General features: G+C 37.0%; 1 protein-coding gene across 2 annotated transcripts in view; it reads right to left on the bottom strand.

Annotated features, from left to right (window-relative positions):
* Window positions 1-1,257: 1,257 nt before the first annotated feature.
* Window positions 1,258-26,233, bottom strand: part of LOC149199363 (protein EDS1-like) — a 46,099-nt gene continuing 21,123 nt past the window's right edge. For both annotated transcript variants that reach the window (XM_089402412.1, XM_089402411.1), the window contains 2 exons: window positions 3,660-4,463; window positions 1,258-2,429 (listed from right to left, as the gene is read on the bottom strand). In XM_089402412.1, coding sequence (XP_089258538.1) covers window positions 1,488-2,429; window positions 3,660-4,463 — 1,746 coding nt within the window. In that variant the 3' untranslated portion in view covers window positions 1,258-1,487. The remainder of the gene's footprint in view (window positions 2,430-3,659; window positions 4,464-26,233) is intronic.

Here is a 26,233-nt window from a genome sequence, read left to right as displayed (position 1 = left end):
GACAAGATCTGTGACGGTTTTCTCAGTAACAATGATGTGCATTCTTGTCTTTTATTTGCATATTATTTGTTTGCAATTGAGGATAGTATTAATTGCATTTTGGCTTTTTTATTTTCCATTCAAATCTACACCAAATAAACCATTGTGGTTGGTGCTCAGGAGCTGATCTTTCAAGCCATGGAAAGAATACTCATATTTAATGAAAAAAAACATGGAATTACATTTGAATTCTTATAAGTTAAGACCGAATATTTAATAAACATGGAATTATGTTTGACCTCTAATCTTGCCAATTCAAAATCCTGTAAAATTGTACATATTATCAACGGCCAAACCAAATTAACAATACAGTGCTTGTACCTATTAAATGGCTTTCTTCTGAATTGCATTTGGAAAGTAACTGATCAAGTGTCTTTGAACATGAATGGAAAAAACCTGCTCACATCCGTTCCATGCTGAATCCCATGAACATTTATAAAATCGAGATATATCTGTAGAAGGCAATCCATCCACCACCTTCACTGTATTAAATAAAAAGCCATGATTATTTAGTTTTCCCATAAATCGTACATATTAACAAGTATGGGAGTTCCCTGCCCATAAAATGATCGATGGTGATGAGCATGCTCATCCTGAAATGCATGTCTAGCATTTGAAATACCTTCCAAAACATCCACCTCTTCTAAGTTGGTCAGAGTCTGCCCAAAAAAAGTAATCCACCTTGCACTAATGCCAGACATCTTGGAAGGAATTTGCATTGGTAGACAACTTTAAATCATTCCAGACAACTTTAAATCATTGCTCACATTGGCAATGGATGTCAAAATGTAATTTGGGTTGAATTATCCAGCAGAGACTCCAACTACTTGTTAAAAAAGCATTATTCTCTGTTCTATCATCTAGAATTTTACATGAGGTTTCTGATGACAATGTAGCATCTGCCTTGTTTTTGACTTCTTCGAGCTTCCCTTATGTGTAACTTTTGCCTGACAATGCTTGAACATCCTAAAAGGAATTAGTAATTCCTGAAAGAAAAGCATTCCTGTTTTGGTTGCTCATTAAAGCCTCCAAGCCTCTGCTCTATTAAATTCTTGATAAATGGCATAAAGATGCTATTAAACAGTCATAGAAGTAATTCAAAAGATTGCTTAGGGATATGATGTAAAAAATTAATAGGAAAATATAATTCTGACAGAATGATGCAGGAAAACACATCAGGCACAGATTCATATCTCTCAGCTTGGCACAAGAGGAAAGAGTATCAAAGAGATCATCGATGATACATTAAGGCTATGATAATTGTTGAACAAGAAAATAACCCAGAACGTAGATACAGAAATTCTCTTGCTAATGGCAGCTACTTGAAAGAGAAGAAAAACCCCAATTCAAGAATTATAAAAAAAAGGGAGGACGCCACAGCTCCTCTGTTCTCTAACCTGGCTGAATGAGCATCCAGGTCAGATTTAATATTGTGAGCAGTTGCATTATTACTGAATCAATTCTGGGTGTCTGTCCATAATAGTGCGAAAGGGAAAACTTGCTTTCTGCTCTGGAGTCCTGTCCATAATAGTGCGAAAGGGAGAACTTGCTTTCTGCTCTGGAGTCATGTCCATAATAGTGCGAAAGGGAGAACTTGCTTTCTGCTCTGGAGTCTTGTGCTTCCACAACCACTTGACCACCATTTTAAAAGTAGACTCGCCAGTCAAAAGCTCTTCCATACACAAACCATTGGAATCGATCAAACGCCCCACTCGCTCTTCAAATTCCTGGCATTTGGACTTGATCTTTCCACTAGATTTGTCCTCATCTTTTAGGTTATTATTATGCATTAAGCATGAAATTTCTTCGACATAAGCCCAGAAGCAGGAGTCCTGTGTGAACATTGTGGGCTGATCAGTGCCTGTAGTTTGTGGTATCGATTGGTTATTCTCTTCACTGTCTTCTAGCCACTTTTGAAGAATCTTGTAACGACGAGGCCTCCCATTAACGAGGTAGTGGCCCGTACTATCTTCGTTATAGCCCAGTCTATAGTAATTAGCTATGTCCAGAGGCTCAACAAGCAGCCTGTAGTGAGTGCCCAGTCTTATCCACTCTTCCCTACTCTGAAAATCATCCGGTAATTCGTTCTTAAAGCTAAACTTGTCCACCGAGTCTTGCGCAACCCATATCATTTGTTTGATTTTGTCCCAGCAGCCTGCGAGCTCCAGCCTAAGGAGGTTAGCCTTGAAGTCCAGCTCACGTCGTTGCTTAATTTTGAATGCGTCGTAGTATCCTATGCCAAATATCAAACATTGGCTTCGATACTTTTCTAGTTCATCGACGGCCCTTTTTATCTTTACCATTACTTCATCCTCCAATTTGGATACCTTCGCCCTCTGCTGCTTCATAATTTGTCCTGCTGCTCTCAGAGAAAGTCTTGCTCGGCAATTCTACACAAATTTCTTCACCAATCAAAAAATAATGCCCTACCAATCCAATCTAGCAAAAAGGTCTTTCCTCTATCAGAATAGCAAATTATTCTAGTAGAAAGTCATTCTTTGCCATGAAGGTTTAGGACAAATTTTTTATTGACAAGCAGACTTTGTTTGAACGGTGATTGTCAGATATATTACCCTCTCTTATTCCCTCGTGGTTATGGATCTTATATTGTCGGCAGCTTTCAACAGATCGAAATGCTGAAGGCAACATGACGGGAAAAAAATGTCTCATATATAGAAAAACAAATGACATATTATGCCTGAACTGTCTGGTGCTTCAAGATTTAGATGAAGATTTACTCATCCAAATAGAATATCCTTAACGTTTATATTTTGAAGTTATCAACTCCAATTTAGGTTCTGTAAAACCTCTCAATCTCTATTGCTTCGATCTTACTGGCTCGTACATGGGCAATAGAGCATACTATGCTTATCATTGTCCACTTCACCCTAAGCGAGGCTATTCACTTTTTATGTTTTTCCATCTGGTTGTTTATGCCACTTTCAGATTGATGCCCCAAGAAACAAGCTAGGTGCTTTTAGATCCGTAGAGAAAAACAAGGTGTTCTCAACCGAAGTGGAGACTTGTTTCTTTCTGACTCACAATAAAATAAATAATTTAATAAATCCGTCCTTAGGCAAAAACACTTATTAAAGTCAACTTTTGATGGCTTTACCGACAATAACATTGGCTTTGCAATGGAACTCTGTTAGTTAGAATACCAGATGCATATGTTATACGACATATATTGAAAGATCTTAAAAATTTATGCTGAAGAAGATCAAGTTCAGCTAGTAATAACATGGGCAGATTATTACAGTCACAAGACAAGGTATAAATCCATTTTATCATTAGGGATTTAGGCTGCTCAATTCATATTTAGTAATATTCTTTCATATAAATAGGTTATTACTAATATTATTAGTATAATGGTTGCCGATCATAAAAATATTACTTTTGTATAATGGTTGCCGATCATGAAAATATTACTTTTAAAAATTTAAAGTGCTAGAAGATTGAAAAGGTTTATCAGAGATTTTTGGGAATAAATGATAGATTTTGTGATTTACGCAGAAAAATCTCTCCTAAACCTGATATGGATCACAGAAGCCTCAATTCAATAAAAGATTGAAAAACTCAATTCAATAAAAGATTGAAAAACTCAATGACAACGGACTTACCTGAATACCAAGCCCAAGAGCTTCGAGCTGTGTTGCGGTCCTCTTGTGTTGGTAAATTGATCCTGCATCTGACAAAGGAATATCTGAAAGCTCTGTCAACTTCACTATGTTTTGCAGAGCAATGGGTAAGGTATGGCCATAACCAACGTGCCCTAAGATGAATTCCTCCAAATCGACATCTGATGTTTGAAGAGCATAATAGAGGATGGGCAACACAGAAAAATGATTATCTGTCCAAATCCCACCACTCCTGGTGCAAAATACATAATACCCAAATGGCCGATAAGGGCTTAGCTTCACTAGAGGCTTTACAGCAGCCATTAGCAGGTTGTTGGGACTCACAATGGCTGCGCTGCTGTAATTGACGATGGCTGCGCAATCCTGAACGACGGTGCTGACAAACTCATCAATACCATCTACGTTTAGAGGGAGGGTTGCTTCCACAGATTTCTTGGTTGAATCCATTAAATCCGTCGCACACTGCATGGATCTTTTCCAATAGGGTAACAGTGCCTCTAAGGGCTCGCACACATATTTACAAGGGACCAACAAAATTCGAGAGAATATATCACTTCCTAAAACGACATTGCAGAACTGTTCGCCCCACCTCCTCCGACGAACTGTTCGTGCGAGAATTTCATCGCCAATTAAAGGGAAACCAAATGTGATGCAGAAAACAGATTTAGGCCGGCCAGGCCGGGTCTGCTTATCCAACATCCACAGCGTCAGCAACAAAGCAATAGCCGCTCCCATGGAATGACCAGTAAACACAACGTTCTTCCCCCTCTCATAGTCCAGACAGGCCTGCAACAACAATCAAAATTACAAAATATAAATTGCAAGTGCAAGTAATGATTATTTAAACAAGCTCACTGTTTTATAGCGTGGCTGGGGGTAAAGATTTGTGTGCTTTGTCTCTAACTTCTTTACAAAGTTCATTGAATGCATAGACGTGAATCCTTCTTTTATGCGACAAACTTACGAAGTTCATTGAGTGGATAGACGTGAATCCTTCTTTTATGCGACAATTTTGATAAAAAAAATCGCAAAATTTCAGGTTTAATGAGGGTTCTCACATGATCAAGTTGCAGGCATTTTGGCCGATTTTCAGGCTCTAGGTGATTTGGGAGACTCCCGGGTTTAACCAGAGTTCTACCATGACCAAGTTCCGTTCATAGAACAATAACTCAGGCAATTTGAATCGATGAAAATTCCAGATAAACTCAGGGAATTTGAATCGATAAAATTTCCAGATAAAGTTAGGGAATAGGGAATCCGAATCGTTAAAAATTCCAGATAAACTCAGGGAATTTGAATTGATAAAATTTCCAGATAAACTTAGGGAATAGGGAATTTGAACCGATCAAAATTCCAAATACATTGAAATGGGGAACATTGACTGTTTAAATCCCCAAATTCAGACAATCGAAGACAGCTTTCTACAAAATTAGATTGTATCCAAAACATAGACACGAACTTAGTTGAAAGCTTAAAGATACTTAATCTAGAACTTCAGAAACACTCAACACAAATGGCCGATCAAACATTGAAGGTGTAGAAATCTGACCTTGTATACGATATTAATGGATGGGTTTTGAGGGAATTTATCGGCAGTGTGTGTTTGTGTGCATAAGGTGTTGATAGAAACAGAAAAAGAAATGACCAAGACAAGAAGAAACTGAACTGAATGAAATTTATTTAACAATGATTCTCCGCATCATAAATCATGGGCATTTGAATGTTTTTTATATCCCTAACTATCGTTACATAACTGATTTATTCGGTATACAAAACTGTCTATTTTTACCTAAGTTTACTAATTCGTTGTCAAACTAACAAACTCCACCTTGACAACAATTTTCCCATTCATCATCTTTCCTGCAAGCCAAGAGAAGCTAAACACCACCACAACGTCTCTATTGTAACTGGCTTTGTGAATATGTCTGCACAATTTTCTCGTGTATGGACCTTTTTAAGAGCTACTTTTCCGCCATCGATCACATGTCTCAGAAAATGATACCTTACATCAATGTGCTTGGTTCTGCTATGATAGGCAGGGTTTGTAGCCAAGTGAATAGCGCTTTGACTGTCACAAAGTACATTCACTTTCTCTTGCGTCCTTCCAATCTCATCGAGCAGACCCTTTAACCAGATTGCTTCTTCACTGGCATCTGAAGCAGCTATATATTCAGCTTCGATAGTGGACAATGCAACCGTGTCTTAAAGCTTTGACATCCAACTAATTGCTCCACCTGCAAGAGTAAAGACGTAACCTGTAGTAGATCTTCTTTTGTCCAAATCACCTGCATAGTCAGCATCTACATATCCGCAGACTGATCCTTCACTACCATTAAAGACGATGCAATGATCACTTGTGCCTCTTAGATATCGAAGCACCCATTTCATTGCTTGCCAATGTTCTTTACCTGGATTTGCCATGAACCTGCTGACAACTCCAACTGCATGTGAAATGTCAGGTCTTGCAGATACCATCGCATACATTAAGTTGCCTACAGCGTTTGCATATGGTACATGAGACATATACTGCTTTTCTTCATCATCTCTAGGACTCAAAACCGAAGAAAGCTTAAAATGGGAAGCTAAAGGAATATTAACAGGTTTCACATTATTCATAGAGAACTTTTCAAGTACCTTCTCCACATACTTCTGCTGTGACAACCAAAGCTTACCATTTTTCCTGTCTCTGTGTATCTCCATGCCCAAGATATGTTTTGCTGCTCCAAGATCCTTCATATCAAATGTCCTAGAGAGTTGAGCCTTTAACTTGTTGATCTCTTCCATGCTTTTGCTTGCAATAAGCATATCGTCAACATACAGAGCTAAGATAATGAATATGCCATTGAAACTTTTGAAGTACACACAATGATCATACTCACTTCTTATAAAGTTCTGGCTCACCATGAAGGAATCAAACTTCTTGTACCATTGTCTGGGAGACTGCCTCAGACCATACAATGATTTCCTGAGCTTGCAAACTAATCTTCTGCTGCGACCTCGTACAAAACCTTCTGGTTGTTCCCTATATATCTCTTCGTTCAAATCACCATGTAGAAAAGCTGTTTTAACATCTAACTGTTCTAACTCAAGATTAAGCAACGCAGTTAGTGCCAACACAGTACGTATAGAAACAAGTTTTACAACTGGAGAAAAAATCTCATGAAAGTCTATACCTTCAACCTGAGAATACCCTTTTGCTACCAGTCGCGCCTTATACCTTTCAATACTCCCATCAACTTTCCGTTTCAGCTTGAAGACCCATTTACATCCAACAACACTTCTCCCTTCAGGAAGCTCTACAAGATCCCAGGTATAGTTCTTGGCTAAGGAGTCCATTTCTTCTTCCATAGCCATTTTCCATTTCTCGCTATCTGTATCATCCACTGCTTCCTGATAACACGAAGGTTCTCCATCTTCAGTAACCAAAGCAACAGATGAAACAGAATCTTCATACCTTTTGGGAGTTTTCCTTTCCCTTGTAGACCTTCTCAGAGCGACTGGTTGCTGAATTGGTTCAGAAACTTGCACTGGTTCAGAAGCTTCAACAGATTCCTTTGTGTCTTCAACACCTTTGTCTCCAGAAGTCTCTCCTTCCTTTCGACTGTCACTGAAAGATCTAGCCTCCAACTGAACTCGTTGACTCGGCGATACCTGTTCCTGTTCAATTCTTTCAACATTTGATTTTAACAAAGAGGATTCATCAGATGTTACATCTCTACTAATGACTATCTTCCGCAAAGTAGGATCCCACAACCTATATCCTTTCACTGCATAGTCATACCCAACAAAGACATAACATTTCGACTTTGGATCTAATTTTGAACGCTGATTTTTCGGAATAAGAGAATAAGCATCACAGCCAAATATCCTCAAATGAGAATAGTCACAAGACTGACCTGTCCAAACTTCTTCAGGAATTTTACAATCAATTGCTACTGAAGGTGATCTGTTAACTAAATAACAAGCAGTAGATACTGCTTCTACCCACAACTCCTTTTGCAAGTTAGCATTGTTGATCATGCTTCTGGCTCTTTCCATAAGAGTCCAATTCATACGCTCAGCAACACCATTTTGCTGAGGAGTATAAACAACAGTTTTGTGTCTAACAATGCCCTCATCCTTACAGTATTGTTCAAACTCAACAGAAGTGAACTCACCACCATTGTCAGTTCTTAGACATTTAATAGATTTGCCTGTTCTTTTCTCTACCATTACTTTAAATTGTTTAAAGACATTTAATACATCAGCTTTCCTTTTTAGCATATAGACCCAAACTCTACGAGAGTAATCATCAATGAACGTTAAAAAATACAATGCACCTCCATATGACATAACAGGGGAAGGCCCCCACAGATCAGAATGAATGTAGTCTAAAACATCTTTACTATTATGATTGCCAAGTTTAAATCTCTGTTTACACTGTTTTCCATACACACAATGTTTACAGAAATCTAAATTCAAGGATTTCAGACCGGGAAGAGATTTACGTTTCATCAGTATGTGAAGACCCTTCTCGCTCATATGACCCAAACGCTGATGCCACGGACGAGTACCTGCTTCTTCCTTTTCTGACGCAACCGCTGCTTCACCGACATGAGTACTTCCTTTTAGCCTGTAAAGATTTCCGACCTTTTCTGCCTTCATAACCATAAGAGCACCTTTGAAGACTTTCAAGATGCCATCCTGACCTGTAAACTTATAACCATCTGAATCCAACACTCCCAAAGAGATTAAATTTTTCTTCAAATCAGGTACATGTCTAACACTAGTTAATGTCCTAACTGTGTTATCATACATCTTAATCCTGATATCTCCCATCCCAACAGTCTGACATGACATATTGTTACCCATAAACACAGAACTACCGTTTACATTTTCATAATAAGTAAACCAATTTCTATGTGGGCACATATGATGCGAAGCACCAGAGTCTAACAGCCAGTTATCAAAACTCTGAGAGACATTACATTCAGGTGAAGTTTCATCTATCATACACAATTCTTTAGCAGATAAAACTTCGTCTACCAAACCTGAATCACCCTGATTCGCTTCGTTCTTCAGGTTTTCGGATTCCTTCCATTTCCAACAGTCCTTCTTCAAGTGTCCAACTTTACCGCAGTTCCAACATTTTGCCTTACACTTCTTGCCCTTCGATTTCGACCTGGAAGACCCCCTTGGTTTGTCTCCTCTTTCCTTTGAGCGTCCTCTAGCGACCATGGCTTCTGATGCAGCTGTATCAGTGCTGGATTTCCTTCGTACTTCTTCAGACAGAAGAGCTCCCACGACTGATTCAAACTTCAAAGAATCAGCAGAGTTGAAGCTGATTGAGGTTACGAAGTGATCCCATGATTCAGGCAGAGAACACAGCAAGGTTATGGCTTTGTCTTCTTCCTGTATTTTGACTTCCATATCTGTTAATTGACAAATTAGTGTATTAAAAACATTCAAATGTTCTGCAACGCTTGAACCTTCTTTCATTCGAAGACTGTATAACTGTTGTTTCAGATAAATTCTGTTGGTTAATGATTTTGTCATATAGAGGTTTTCAAGTTTTTCCCATAATCCTGACGCCGTAGTCCCTTCAACGATGTTGAAGAGAACTTCATCCGCTATAACCGGATGGTACTGAGAGCTCGGGCATCCAAGTCCTCCCAGTCTGAAGTAGTCATGGTTGTAGGTTTCTTAGTAACCCCATCCAATGCCTTGTGCAACCCTTGTTGCACAAGCAGATCCTTAACCTTCAGTTTCCAAAGAGCAAAATTGCTCTTTCCGGTGAATTTCTCCACCTCAAATTTTGCATTCGACATCTTGGCCATTTTTCCTCCTTCCTAGGGTTTCAGTCTTTCTAAAAAAAAAAACTTCCCCAAATCAAACAGAAAAACAAATTTCAAATCCTTTGTTTCCTTTCACCCTTTAAATTTCTGTGAAATTTTTGGGAAAAATAATTCTTGCTTTCCTCCAAATTCAAATTTCTGAGTTTTTGGAAAAAAAAAAAAATAATTCTTGTTTTCCTCCAAATTCAAATTTTTGAGTTTCTGGGAAAAATGATTCTTGTATTTCTATGATTTGCTGTCCTCCAAATATGCAAATTTCTGAGAAAAATTCTCAATAAAGGAAAAATTTACCAGGTTCCACACGCCAGCAAGCAGGCTCCTTCTCTCCTTCACGCAGGACACACGCCAGGCTTCTGGCAGCAAGCAGGCTCCTCCTCTCCTTCACGCAGGACACACGCCAGGTTTCGGGCAACAAGCAGGCTCCTTCTCTCCTTCACGCAGGATACACGCCAGGCTGCGGGCAGCAAACAGGCTCCTCCTCTCCTCCACACAGGACACATAGCTTCAAATCGCCTCTTGCAAGCAAAACAGCTTCATGCAGAGGGTTTGGCACAACAGAAAGTCTTGGCGCACTTCAATGCCTCCAAACCTTCACGTAGCAGCAGCAAAACTCTCCTTAGCTATATCCTGAATAAGATCACTGACAGCCACATCAACATTGAGATATGCCATCGTGGATGAAAACAGTAAATCATAGTTCTGCTCCACCCATTCTGTCGATCCAGTTAGTGCGTATTCCTCTGCGTCCCAGTTACACAGCAAATAAAAAAAAAACCACCACGCAGGTTCTGCAGAGTCCGGTTCTGGACTCTTCTTCACGCAGGCAGAGTCGTTGTATTCCTCTGCGTCCCAGTTACACAGCAAATAAAATCCACCACGCAGGTTCTTCAATAGGCAGACTTCACGCAGGCAGAGTCATCAAACTGCTCTCACGCTTTTCTTCACACAGGCAGAGTCTTCACGCCCAATCGCTCGGCCCTGTTAGGCTCTGATACCAATTGTTGATAGAAACAGAAAAAGAAATGACCAAGACAAGAAACTGAAATGACCAAGACAAGAAACTGAACTGAATGAAATTTATTTAACAATGATTCTCCGCATCGTAAATCATGAGCATTTGAATGTTTTTTATATCCCCAACTATCGTTACATAACTGATTTATTCGGTATACAAAACCATCTATTTTTACCTAAGTTTACTAATTCGTTGTCAAACTAACATAAGGGTGAGGTTATTCATTATCTTATAGGCAATGATGTCAAACATGGAGATGAAGTTGTGCTGTTAATCATTTATACAAATGATATTGTGTAATTGGCATGTAACAAGAGATAATTATTATATTTGATTGCCATCAATGGTAACTAGTGCCTTCTCACTTGAATTTTTGAAGTCACTCTATTTTTTGCATTTGATTTTTGAAGTCACTGTATTTTATGCAAAACAAATGCAGGAAAACTCATCTATAACAAATGCAGGAAAATTCATCTATAGAGTTGAATTTGAGTAACCTGAGTTTCAAAATCTGAGTGTAAACAACATTTTTATGGTGATCATGATTTGGTCCATGGCCTCTTCATAGAATTTTGAAAGAGCGTTGAAAAGAGTTTTTGATAGAGGAACCCAGAGTTATATTACAAAATCCAAATTCTTTACCCTATGAAGTTAGTGGAAATATTTATATTATATTTAGAAAGAGAAAATTAATATATACATATTATTAAAATAAAGCATGTGGATATAAATAGGTAATGATCTTGAAATAAAGGTTTGATATAGTGATGGGATGAAATGGATTACAAACTATGGAATTCAAAAATTAGATTTGTTGGATGAATAATTGGTTATTCACTAATGGGTAGAAATGAGAGTAATCCGGAAGTTGGGGCAAGAATCCTTAGAGAAAAAAGATTCCATCAACTTGTATTAACATAATCATGTTAGGTGGAAATTACTTAACCTACTTTGCAAATAAGAAAAAAATTTAGAATAGAAACATGTGATGATATATTGTAGTATGTATGAAATAAAACAAAAACACTTAATTTAACATGAAAATATAGCTTTATATAAATTTTAAATTTATATATAATTATATTATTTTTTTATAAAATTGTAAATTAAAAAATTATTAAAAAAACATTAAAAATTATAATGCAAATTTAAATGCTTTTGAATTTTGATAAAATCTCTTATAAACTTACATAAAAATATCCTATTCCATTCTAATTTAAAAAGCATGAAATTTCAAATTAAAATTAAATAATAATTTATAAACATACATACAAATGAGATGTCACATTAAAGATTGATAGTGATGTAGCTACACAGTGAACTCACAAATTAAGCGCTTCAACAATTACATAGTGCTCTGCTTCAAAAAATATGCGAATAAATTCTCAGCTGGTCAATTCCAGAAAAACCTGGTTATATTACTTTGAATTGAAAGAAGATACATCAAGGGGGAGGCAAGTCTTCAGCCTTATTTAGAAACTTATTGATCCAAGAATAACACAAGCGCCAACTCTGAACCGTCACTCAATGTTTCTCCCTACAACTCACTCTCCCCATTCTAACGACAAATGTGCTTCCTTTTACATAGTGAAACAGAGTATGTTTACAAAATACAACGAGTTACACCATTAAATTCCTTAATAAATTGCATCAAAACCTCGTAATCGAATTCCTAAAAAACAGTTAGGTGAACGAACGCATGTACACTGAAGCTGCAACTATTTAAGCAATGAAACCCTCCATTATATAGTGTATTTAATTGCTAGATATTGGTCTGCAGTAAAGAAGACTTTGTGTAACTGAAATGGTAAGGTACACTGCTGATGCTCCTCGAGTCCCCTAGTTGATTGAAATTGAACATCCTCGTTGAAGGTTATATGCAGTCTTCCAGCTCTTCCTTTTCTTCCAAACTCCAAACCTATCTCACTCTGTACAACCCATGTTGGATACTAAATACTTTTTCTGCTTCTCCTTACTGAAATAATTCTGAAGAGCAGGTTGAGGGAATATTGTATTCCCATGACTTTGTCAATTATCATCTTCACGCTACTTGCAATTTGCTGTAGATCATTCTCGGCATTCTCCTTTCTTCCTTTATTTATTTAATACACATGCACTTGGCCTACTTGCTCTTTTTCTTCCGCATCATCACTGCTCAAGAGATCTTCACCATCCCATTCCTTTCCACCTGTCATCTCTGCTACTGCGGCAGGCTTAACCTTATCACATCCCTCAATGCTAATAATTCGTTTTGAAAGATCTCCCTTGTCACAATGGTCATAACACCCATAATCATACAATCTTTCGTTCTCATATTTTCCTTCGCAGTTGCTTTCAGCTGCAACATTTTCATTGTTCTTTGTTGCAGTTCTGCGATGCCCTTTCTTTGGCACCTCTATTTCTTGGCGCAAGTACTGCATTTGATCAACGATCTTCACCTCTGACTAAATATGGAATAGGATAATGGCACATCAATTTCCCCCTTTTCGAATATACCCCATTGGAATTCAGTATCTAATCTTTGTTGAAATGGACCATAAATTGACCGAAATTGCATATTCTGATTGATTACATCAAAGGATTCAGCCACCTCAAAAACACCTACTTAATTAAAGTAGGATTCAGCCACCTCAAAAACACCTACTTAATTAAAGTAGGCAATCTCTAGATCTGATATTCAGCCACCTCAGAAACACCTACTTAATCAAAGTAAGCAATCTCTGGATCTGATATTCAGCCCCCTCAAAATCACCTACTTAATCAAAGTAGGCAATCTCCGGATCTGATATGTGCAATTTTATCAATCCAAAACAATTTTGTCTAGATCGTAGGTTTAACCACTTACTGTTTTCAGCCGACCGGAATGGGTGAAAATATTGTCCCGTTATCACACTCTTTGAAATATTGCCAACTTATTTTTGTTAAATACGGCAAAGACAGAATGAAACCAATTGTAAAGACATGCTGCTTTGAAATATTGCCAACTTATTTTTGTTAAATACATAGGCAAAGACAGAATGAAACGAATTGTAAAGACATGGGAAAAGCAGATGAATGAAATTAATTGGAAATACATGGGTCTTGCGCATCATTAAATAGATTTTACAATAAATTTAGAATTTTTAAAAATTGTATAAGAGTAAAGGGTTTTTAGAAATATTAAGGATTTTTTAAAAATATCTAAACTAACCCTGTCTAAAATTATCTCTCAAAAGAACTCCGACTAACAACTAATTATCTAACCATTTCAGTTAACCAGAAAGATTATATTTTAGCAGTCTTTCTTAATCTCAACGGTTACATTTATCAACACTAACAATGTCTAAGTGTTATCTCTGAAATTCAAAATAAATTCTTTTCCATAATTTGGTGAAGATATCTGTAAGTTGATCTCTAAATCCATACCATTGAAAAAATATACACAATTGTTGACAAGCTTGTAAAGGAAGTAATAGCCAATATCAATGTGCTTGTTTTTCTCGTGAAATATATAATTAATATTAAATAATCCCAAAAAATTTCTAATATACTGTAAAATGTAAAATTTATTTAATGAGGAGAATGACCTGAAATGAATGATGTGTTTCCCATTGGTTTCATTTCTGTCTTTACTTCTCTGTTTAACATGATGCTAAAGCAGGCTTAAGCCTTAACCCTCTTTATAGAGTGGAGAGCCAATCCAAGGGTTTGAATTTCGGAGTGTGAGATCGAGGGACGCAGATATGCAGCCGCGGTTGAGAAAATCGAGGAGTCACCCTGCCGCAAACCCAAAGTCTATTCACCAACTGGAGCACGACAGTTCAGGTTACATTCCTCGTCCTCTACAATTAGCACATCGGTGGAAGATTGTTGAAGGAATGAGTTTTAACATGGCTTCGTTCGCAGCTATAATGAATCGGGCCACCAGTATTTGATGGGAAGAATCTCCTTAACTTTTGTGCAGTTTTTATTTGGAAGGTCAAAGATTTTGTAAGCTCATATCTACTAAGGTTATAAATTTATTTGGAAAGTTATTTTGACTGGAATTTGGTGTTTTTTTCAAAAAATCTGATCATAGGAGTGTTGGAATCATTTTTTTATGGTGGAAATGGATTCAGCACCATCAAAAACCCTCTGGGCACCCAAAACTTGAAGTTCGACAGCTGTAACGCAGATTTCCCAAAATCATGCCCCAAATTTCACTATTTTTGGGGCGAATTTATGGCCTCCTTAGACTCCTTTAGTTTTTATTGGCAAGAACTATAAGTTCTGGTCTATGAGAATGAAGACCTTGCAGGTACAGGAATGTTGGGAAGTAGTGGAGAATGACTTCACAGAGCCAGATCAAACAATTTTCCATCTCATGTCTATTGCCTAGAAAAATCAACTAGTAAAAAAGGAAGAAGGAGAATAAGGTCAAGTTTTGGATCGAGAGGTTAGTAAGTGACTCAAAGTTTCCCAAGATAATGTGAGCATTTAGTGTCAAGCAAGCCTGAGATATTTTGGCATTAACATATCTAGGGTAAGGACAACGTGAAGACTGTGAAGCTTCAAATCCTCTCCAGAGAGTTTGAAACGTTGAAGATGAAGGAGATAGAGAACATTGTCCAGTTCATGACTAGAGTTACAGGGGTTGTGAATCAGATCAAAAAAAATTGTGAAAGATAATTGAAGATCAAAAAATTGTGAAAGAAGTTCTTGGGAGTCTTACTAATAAGTTCAAGATGGTTTTCATTACCATAGAGGAGTCCAAAGATCTATCCAAATTGACAGTAAAAGAATTTATGGGATCTATTTTGCCCCATAAATCAAGAATCAACATGGAAGAGGAGTCATTAGAATATGCATTCAAGAGTCGGCAAAGATGTAGAGGAAGAGGTCAAAGAGGCAGAGGTAATCAGCGAGCAGAATGAAGAGCTATATCAAAATAGTCAAGACAATCAGATCATTCTAGACACTCTCAGAATCAAAGGGGGAGAGGCAGAAAGTGGATGGACAAGAAAAAGGTACCATGTTACTAATGCAAAAATATGGATACTATGAAAGTGAATGCAGAAAGAAACAATGGCAGAGTTGATGTCTCCAAGATTAAAGAAGGGACATCTGAATCAATGTTCATCTCATGTCAAATCACTAAAGAAGATCAAAACAAGGATCTTTGATTACTAGACAGTCGCTGCAACAATCACATGACAGGTAACAAAAAAATATTTTCCAAACATTGATAGCTCCCAATACCATGTTAGACAGATAAACAGAAAGATGAATGAAACCAATGGAAAATGTATAGACCCTTGCATGCCATTTTTATCAGTAAATAGATTTTACAATTAGGTCAAGAATTTTCTAAAATGGTCTAAGATTAGTGTTTCTAGAGATATCAAAAATTTTATAAAAGTATACGCACTAACAATGTTTAAAATGTCTCTGTACAAATTATTCGAACTGAGAACTAACTATTCAACAACTTCAATTAATAGAAGAGATTATACTTTAACAATTTCAGCTTGAGAGAATACTCTTCCATTCCTACTCTTTTATAGAGACATAATCTGTCCCACTATCTTAGCTTAGATTATGCTTTAACAATTTCAGCTTGAGAGGATACTCTTCCATTCCTACTCTTTTATACAAACATAATCTGTCCCACTATCTTAGCTTTTCTGGACAGGAATCATGCCTACTGTGATTTCACGATTCCAAAAATCACAGTACATTTTCTACTGCAAATTTGTCATCACAAAAATCTACGGGCAACACTGCTACTTTTTCTTTTGGCTATAAGATAGTAAAATCTTCTCCCAAACTTTTCTTCGTCTTTAATTACGCATTCAAATACAAGTTTCTCCATTATTGTGCATCCTTCATCCCGTTCGTTTCACTGGTGAAAGAATTTGTTGCTTTGGAATTGCAACGCTTTCCTCTCCACCGTCATCTTCATTCTTGTCGTTTCTCATAGGAATAGCTTCAACGTTTTTCTCATCTGCACACACATCAACTATTGCAATCTTAGGAAAATTATCAATTCCTGTAGGCACTCCAACGTTGGCACTATCTCAGCTGCATGCTTTCCCCACTCTTCTGGTAACAGCTCAATTCCACCATACCGCTACAAACGGACAACTATCCTCAACCATTACGTCTTCCACTGCTGCTCATATTCTCCATGGCCGTTTCTTTTGCTTTCTTCTGCACCTTAATCTCTCCTTGCTTTCTTCTGCCTCTTAATATCTGCTACAAATCATCCAACCTTCGCAGTAATTTAGCCATACTGGCCACTGCAACGCTCCACTTCTCAGGCTATGTGTAACAATGTATCTTAATATTCCTATCTTAGCCATTTTACAGTAGTAACCTGTACAACTCAACAAAACAAACCATGCTCTCCTTTTGCGTTTACTTACTCAACTTGTAGACAAACCTTCACTTAGACTTGACTCAGAAAGACAGGGACTCATGAACACGGATACAGGGAGTCTGACGTTGCTTCTTGCTGTTGGATCTGGCTTGCCAATCCAACAGCTGTGATCCATTCCAGGTGGATGGATGGTGAGGCTAGGTCACTCCCGGAATCACCCGCAATCCGTCTGAGCCATTGGACAACGCCCCGCAATCGGACCACCCACGTGAAGTGCGGGTGGAGGTCCCCCTGGGTTAGATCACTTCATTTTCGACCCACAACCTCTCCTCACCGTTTGCTCTCTCTCATCCAATGGTCCGCATCACTTTTGGGTCGTTTTGCATGCATTTGTCCGTCTAAGATCAACTCAAGGGCCAAGATTATTTCAACTAGGTGCTAATTAAATGACAAAATTAAAAGATATATAATTAGGGAGGTGAACCATGGATGCGTGGCATTCTTAAAACCTTAGGAGTTTGTCTTGGTTTTATTGTAGAGCCATGCATGAAGAATGGAACGAAGTATAGAGATATAGAGATGAGGAAAATGGAAAAGATGGGATTTGCAAAGGAAGATCAAAGAATCCAGCTGTTCAAAATAAAAAATCGGTGAAAGAATTATATTATTATTATTATTTTAATATAATTTATAAAAATTTAGTTGAGAATTTGATTAATTTATAAGATTTATTTAAAAATTGTCGAAATTTTTTGAGATCTAAATGTTGTAAATTTTGGTTTCTCGCAAATAACACAAATTTATTATTGAAAATATCTAATGATTTAATTTGTGTAGTTAGACTTGTGTGCATGTATGTGTTTTAGCTAAATTTGTGTGTATGATTTTAATTCGAGACTATGTGCTTTGTGAGGTTCATTTTCCAATTGTAACATTATGTGTTTGTTTTATAAAACACATATAGGGTTGTACAAAGTTTGGTATCAAAACTGCAGCTTTCTACAGTAGAGAGAGAATTTCCAACGGGAGTAGTGTCGGGTGGAATATTTCTTAGACACAATATATTTCCAACAAAGAAGTTTTGTTTGGTAGAACTCTAAGTAAAAGGAATTTTTGCAAGAGCAGTGGTATGGCTAATAAGAGAGAAGCAAACATGTAATGTAGAGGCGAAAGTCAATGTGGAGGTGTTGTGGATTAGATAACAAAGTCATTGGGAGCTCTTCAGCTAGGCTATAAGCCATAAAAACAACTTAGAGAAGAGAAGTAGCAATAGAAGCTCATGAGGTGAGCGATGAGGAATTGGAAGTTGAGACAGTTGAAGCCCTTGAGGAAAGAATCATTATAGTATTGACATATTTGAGGGGAGAAACAAAGATGGAAACCCCTATCTATTCAAAAAGATTAAACCTAGAAGAGTTAATTGACACGACAAGGGACATGGAAAACTCTTTGTTATGGACCAAATTGAAGAACCTAAGAGAGTGAAGATGGCTTGCATAACACTGAAAGAGCATGCATCCTTATGGTGGAACAATGTGTAACTATAGAGGGAGAAAAAAGAGCGTAGACAAAATAGAGTCTTGGAATAGAATGGTGGCCAAATTTAAAGGTAAATTTCTCCCTATTGACTATACCTTGAATTTGTATTAGAAAATTTTAGAACCTTGGGAAAAAGATTTAACTATAAAAAATATATAAAGAACTTTTATACATTGTATTAGGTATGCCCATAGTGGTGAAGGAGCAGATGTCGCTGTTAGGTATATTAATGGCTTGAGGCATGCTATTCAAGAAGCCTGAAGTATAATGAGGGTTATGCCAGTTGGGGAAGCCTATCAACTTGCCCTAAAGGCTGAGGAGAAATTTTGAAGAATGCAGTCAAATACTCAAAGAAAAACTATAAGAGGTAAAGGTAGAAGTACATTTGGAAGGTGACAAAGCAATGGAATTAAGAGTGAGGAAAGAACAATGAAAATGCCATAGAACAAAGACTTGAGAGAAGCAACGAAGCCTTAAGAGGGAGAGGAAGCTTTGGAAGAAGAAAAAACTTTAGAGGTGGAGGGGCTGGAAAGTTCCCAATTATTTGCTAAAACTGCCACACTAAGGCGTCAATATTTTGAATTTACAAAAAAGTTACATACTAATAAGAGGCAAGAGAGTAAGGCTCATGCTGGTCAAGGAGTTGAGGGCACATCTAAATATGTAACTATTGATAATGTTGATGAAACAAGAGCAAGGAGATCATTTGATGTTCAGAAGGACATTGTGTAGAAGAGAAAGAGCAAACCAAAGGAAGTCAATTTTCAATCCCATTTGCAAAATTGGAGGTAAGTGTTGCTCTTTAATTGTTGATTAAGGTAACACATAAAATTTAGTATCCATATAGGTCATTGAGAAACTAAATTTGAAATGTAGATTGCATCCTAATACCTATAGTGTCTCATACAAAAGGGATATCATGCCAGTTTTTCCAGTAGTGCTTGATAAGTTTTCATATGGAAGATATCATGATAGAGTGTTGTGTGATGTGCCAATGGATGCATGTCATCTATTATTGGGTAACCCTTGGTAATATGATAAAAGAATTGTTCATGATGGTGTGAAGAACACATTATTGGTTACAGAATTATGGGAGGAAGATTACAATGCTTCCTATGGAGGAAAAGGGTAAAGAAACAATAATAACAATTTCAATAGTGGAAGAAGAGTATGTTATATTTAGCCAAAGAATTCTTGAGGGAGGAAAGAAAAGCAACATGTTGTTTGCTATTAGTCCAAAGACTTGACGCCCAAAAATGAGGAAAGTGAAATTTCTAAGAGAAGTGGGAGTGTTCACTAAATTTAAAGAGGTTATTTCACATGGATTTATCTATGGATTAAAGCATGTCAAAAGCATTTCACATCGAATAGATTTTATATTAGGTTCTAGTTTTCCTAACAAGGCATCAGACATAATGACTCTAATTGAGCCCATGTGCAAAGCTATTTGTACTAGCACCAAAGAGTTGTGAAGAATGAAGAATATGCATTAATTTTAGGACACATTAACAAATTACAATTAACTATAAATACCCATTACCTAGAATGGGTGACTTAGTTGATTGTTTGAATGACACGAGAAATTTGACAAAAAAATAATTAAAAGTTGGTATCATCATATTATAATCCATGAAGGAGGTGAATGGAAACTCCTTTTAAGACCAAGGAGGGCTTTATGAATCAATGGTCATGCCATTTGGATCATGAAATCTACCATGTATCTTTATGAGAATAATGAATGAAGTGTTGAAGCTTTATCTCAATAAGTTTGTTGTTATCTACTTGGACGATATTTTGATGTTTAGAAAGAGTAAGGAAGAAACTTTAAGACATTTAAGACAAGTATTTGAGTGGTTGAGGTGTGAGAGATTATTAATGAATATAGAGAAGTGTATATTTATAAAAGAGGAGTTAGTTTATTATGGTTTTTCATCTCTCAAGAAGGCTTAAAATTGGGTTTTAAAAAGGTGAAAGCAATAAGGAATGCCCAATTCCTAAGAAAACTATTGAAGTGCAAATTTTTCATGGCTTAGCTAACTTTTATACGAAGTTTATAAAATGATTTCAACAAGATATGTGCACCTTTGACTACTTGCATGAGGAAATGGGAATTTAAATGGAATGTTATTGCATAGAGAGGATTTGAATGTTAAAAATTAAGTCACTAAAAGCTTGATGTTGGGTTTGCCAAACTTTGATAAGGTTTTTCTAGCTAATTACGACTATATGGGACAATTATTGGAGCATTGACCATATCCTTACACTTTGGGCCATCATTGAGGAGGCAAAACATAACTCTTAGAAAGTTTACTATTGCTTTGTGGACTTTCAGAAACCTTTTGATTTCATCCTTCGAGTAGATTTGTTCTAGAGACTTTGAGATATTGGTCTCTCAGATACCTTACTAACTGCCATTATGTGCCTTTATGAGTTGGTTATTGGTTGTCTATGTTGAGAAACCTAGGGGGCAACAACATATGATGATTTCTCTTACTTTGATAATTGTTTGTGGCGTATTTTTAATTTTCTTAATTAAATGCTTCCTTTACGTGATTATTATTAGTATTCTCTTCATCAAACAACTACCAAACCATAAAGAACAATAAGAAAAATGACAAAAGATATAGGTGATCAGTGAGGGCCAAAACCTCTCCAACTTTGAGAGAAAAACCCACAGGAATTCTTCTTCTTATAGAATCTTAAATTGACGAACTCCACGACCTAGATCCTTGACCAAAATCTTCTCCAAGACCAAGTCAAACCTTGCCCCTTTTCTTGTCAAATCAAACAAATTCTACCTTGACTTTGAACTACTACAACTTCTCCTTCTTCTTGAATTTTGACCCTGCAACACTAGATTTCTTATCTTCCTGTAATTATCGACCTCATGTAGCTTCCTGCAATTTTCACACATGTGAGGTAATTAGGGCAATTCTAGCCCTTTTTCTCCTTCGCTTGACTAGGTTTCTTCTCTTCAAAACTTCAACCTGCAATTTAGACTGTTTTGGCACTAGAATTTGGCTCTTAGGTATGACTGAAGTTCGATCTCTATTCTGCAGTGGATGCCCTAGCTTCAGCCCACATGTATGAGAGTTTTTACCCAAAAAAAGTCCTCAAAAGATACTTCTCCTTCTTCACTTTTTCCTCTTCTTTCTTCGCTAGCTTCTTGTGCTCTTGGTCGAGTTTGTTGTATGTGATTACTGCTTCCAAAGGTGGTCGACTAGTCTTCCTTATATAATCTCTATTCCCTTCAAAATAGGTCATCTTGTCATATTTTCTAGGCCAACTTGACATATTTGGAAGGCCGATTTGTTGCTTTCATTTTGACTTGGTCTTGGAGGGTCCCTTGACTCTATTTTGACTCAAATAATTTTCTTTTACAATATGTAACATGCCCCAAATGGGTCTTTCATACATGACAATGACTTAATGACTTGTAGACTCAATGACAAGCCCTAGGAGCTCACAATGGGAGCTTTAACCTAAAAATAAATTTCCTTGAGCATGAAACCCATGCCTCAAGAACAACGATTAATAAAATTAATTTTCTCATTACATTAAATACATAAAATCATGATTACGTATGTCATTATGAAGACCGAACCTAGTTATATATTTCAACACTCCCTCTTAACTAGGGAGGTATTCATAATCCATACAAGGTACTTGGACATTTTTCAATATGAAGAATTCTCATAAGAAGAGTCAGATTGGTAACCCATCTGCATAACATCATATCAACTAGCATTGTCACATAGCAAGGCCTTGACTAACTCTATCTCTCCACAAGATCAGAGCACAATGCTGGCAAGAAAAACGATTGGTAGACACCATCATCATTGTCTCTCAAGGCACATACCCCACTCGGGTGTCCACAGGGTATGTCTTCCCAGGACTATTCTTATCTTGGATTCCCAATCCTATAAGAATATCGGTCCTCTACGACTACTCTTGTCTTGGATGCCCTACCTCATCCTCAAAGAGTATCAGATGCCAGATGTTTACCCAATCCTCCATTCTTTCTTCCAAAGTGATAATAAGAATGATGTGTCTATCTCTCCTCATGGCCTTCACTAAGACTTATGATTGTTAGTCTTGGCGTAGTGCATGGTACATGAAGTAGAGAACCATATATGTCACTCCCTTCTTAACCAACGATGACCAACCCACTCCTATAAAAGGAGTGTACTCAAGATCCCTCTTAACTAGGGTCTTGTCCAAGCTCCTCTTAACCAGGGACTTGTCCAAGATCCCTCTTAACTAGGGACTTGTCTTTAGCAACTCACTTTTTCTTTGATGGAGATCATGGTATCTTCAGCTGCTTGAAGAGCTACTCCTTTCAATGTCACGAATTTCATCTTTATCATTCTGGAGCCTTCATCTTTTGGGACTTCTTCGTAGGGCATCGACCATCCATCACTTTTCTTCATGAACTATGTTAGTCATGTCATCATTTTTCTTTCATCAGAAAGTGATCTACTAGATCATATGTGGCTTGTCTTCATATATCTACCTTGTCATGTTTCCTTTAGGATCTTCTATCCCACCACGTGAGTACTAGTTGTGGGTGACTTCCACAACTCTCTTGCGGTAGCTCTGTATCAACCCATCTAGATATTGTTCAAAAATCAAAACTGAACATCAAATCAAAATTACCTTTTGTGATGGCCCTTCATCATGACATCCACTTGTTGCAACATCAACATCCTGCATACATATTGACACATCTCCAAGATATTCAATGTCAAGGGTATTCTTTCTTTTTAGACTTTACCAAGGTCTTCATACCTTTCCCATGGAGATATCATGGCCAATTCTTCTAGTTATCAGATGTTGATTTCCTTTTCTATGTGACCATAGTTGCATCTTTCATGATCTCTTCTTTCTTTCTTCACATATTGCTCCCTAGGAACTTCCATCCATAGTTCCTTCATCCTTGTCAACCACCTCATATTCCATATGAGGACATATTATGTTGATTTCATCTATTCAATATGTGAACCATGCCTTCATGCATCCTTCCAACGAAAGAGATCCCTTTCCTTTGATCATACTCATGAGGTAGAGTATTCATCCATGCTATCAATAACTATATGATGACTTAATTCATTAAACATATGCATGCATACCTCTTTTCTTCTTTTGGTCATCTAGGCTAACTTTAGCAGCTTCCTTTCATTGATTGAGAGTACTTCAAACATATTGACATGCTGCATTCCTTTGTCATCATACCATCATTCTTCCAAACAATGAATTTCATCCAAGGTGGAATTCTTAGTGAGACACTTGCTTCTTCCAAGAGATGAACCTTCTAGTGAAGATTCCAACAAAGGATCTTGATTATCCTCATCTAGCAAATGCTCCTTTCTAATGATGTATGATGAGATTTACACTTGATCACTTTCTACTACCCATAAGTACTACTTATGCTTCCAATGAGATTTCTAGGATGACTGCTACAATCATGTAGACTTTTACTTTGACTATCTTTCAAGCTTCTTGTAATGATGATATGAGGTCTTGCTTTAATCGTATGCTATTATGATGGCATCCTTAATGTGATGCATCCTATCATACTTTACTAATTGTAATTCTTTAACCATGGTAGAGGTCTTCCATCTTCTACTTCTCCTTGCTATGAACCGGGGATACATAGTCCTATAACTACATCATGAATAGTGTCTGAGGATCTAAGGGTTCATATTGTTCCCTCCTTCCATCATGCTTCTCAAAGGATCAACTCATCCATCTTTACTTCTTGTAACCGCAATATTAACAAGCACCCCAAGCAAAGAATACGATACCAAAACATGATTTGAAGTTACCTTTATAGGGTTTTATGTAATCAAAAGGCCATCCTAGGGTTTCTTAAGTTCAAACCCTAGATCATATTATGTCACACTAGGGTTTATCCCATGCCCTAAAATCCTAACAAACCTTAGAAATCAAATCATAGGGAACAAGTACCTTAAGATTAGGGTTTATTATGAGCCATCTATAGTTCAAAATACAAACCCTAGACTCATAACATTAACCCTAAAACATCTTATGATGGACCCTTGAAAATACAAAATATCATACATACCTCATGGATACCTACCTGTAGTGCTCAATATTTTAGGATGCCATGGTTCCTTCACAAAGGTATTGTTATCTTTGCTGACCTTTTTGCTATCTTCAAGACCTTTTACTGCTCTTCTGATGGGACATACTTCTCCACAAGTTCCTTTAAGACATAAAATGATTGTAGCTCCTTTCTGCTACCTTGATGGCTACATGACTTCTTTGCAACAGAAATTCATAATGGAGATTCTTCTTGTTGCACTTATTTTCTGCCTGTAGTTCCTTGGTTCAACTGCTTACCAAAATGTATAGATGATTATCAAGGCAATTCCTTTGGAAGGGTGGCCTTCTTGACTTCCCGATTGTGTTACAGAGAACAAGTATATATGATTGGTGCCTGTGCTCTTAGTGTCACAAAAATTCGATTCACCACAATTTTGTGTTCTATAATCATTGATAGACAATATAAAGTTCTCAGTCTTCTTGAGGAGATCGATCCTTCTTGAGGATGCTTAGAAGTTAGATTCAGTGGATGCTACAGATGATTTGGAGATGCAAAAACATCTTCTTTTTCCAAGCATAGAGGTTTGCTCTTCTTGCTAAACAATTCAAATTTCCTTGAATATTTGAATTATGCATTCGACCTTGTGACGTAATATCATTTCATTATGCACTAAATTCAAAAGTCTACTTACTTGGTAAGGGGTTGATATTGTAGCCATAACTTTGCTTAACATTGGAATTGGTTTGGTTCCTTTCAATAACTTGAGAGAGAAATATAGTTCACTATAACTTCTTTGCTATTTTGAGATTAGACCTTGAGAATTTTGTGCCCAAAATTTTCATCAAGCCTTCTTCTTGAGTTTGGTCCTTGAGTATCCTTTCTTGAATATTGATCCTCTTGATGATTTACTTGTACTTCGACCTTGAGTGTCCTTCTTGATGTCTTCTTTTAATGCCTTGAAGTTTTTAGTGATCCTTTTGATGGTCTTCTATAAGCTGCCTCTTCTTGACTTGTCACCTTAGCTCTGATACCATGTTGAGAAATCTAGGGGTCAACAACATAGGATTATTTCTCTGACTTTGATAATTGTTTGTGGTGTATTTTTACTTTCCTTAATTAACTTCTCCTTTTACTTGATTATTATTAGTATTCTCTTCATCAAACAACTACCAAACCATAAATAACAATAGGATAAAGGACACAAGATATAGGTGATCAGCCAGGGCCAAAACCTCTCCAAATCTGAGAAGAAAACCCATAAGAATTCTTATTCTTATAGAATCTTCAATTGAACTCCAAGACCTAAACCCTTGACCAAAAACTCCTCCAAGGCCAAGTCAAACCTTGCCCTTTTTCTTGTCAAGTCAAACAAAGTCAACCTTGACTTTGAACTACTACAACTTCTCCTTCTTCTTGACTTTCGACCCTGCAACACTAGACTGCTTCTCTTCCTGTAATTCTTGGCCTCCTATAGCTTCCTGCAATTTTCGCACGTGTGAGGTAATTAGGGAAATTCTAGCCCATTTCCCCTTTGCTTGACTAGGTTTCTTCTCTTCAAAACTTTGGCATGCAATTTAGACTAATTTGGCACCAGAATTCGGCTATTAGATGTGACCAAAGTTTGATCTATATTCTGCCTTGGATGCCCTAGCTTTAGCCAGCACATGTGAGAGTTTTTACCTAAAAACAATCCTCAAAATATACTTCTCCTTCACTTTTTCTTGTACTTTCTTTGCTTCCTTCTTGTGCTCTTGGTTGAGTTTC

This window comes from Pinus tabuliformis, chromosome 2_1 (genome assembly GCF_031772625.1).
Source record: "Pinus tabuliformis cultivar Carrire ecotype Pingquan chromosome 2_1, CPIR1, whole genome shotgun sequence".
NCBI classification, from domain to species: Eukaryota; Viridiplantae; Streptophyta; class Pinopsida; order Pinales; family Pinaceae; genus Pinus; species Pinus tabuliformis.
The sequence above is the reverse complement of the archived record's forward strand: the minus strand, read 5'-3'. Positions and strand labels throughout refer to the sequence as shown.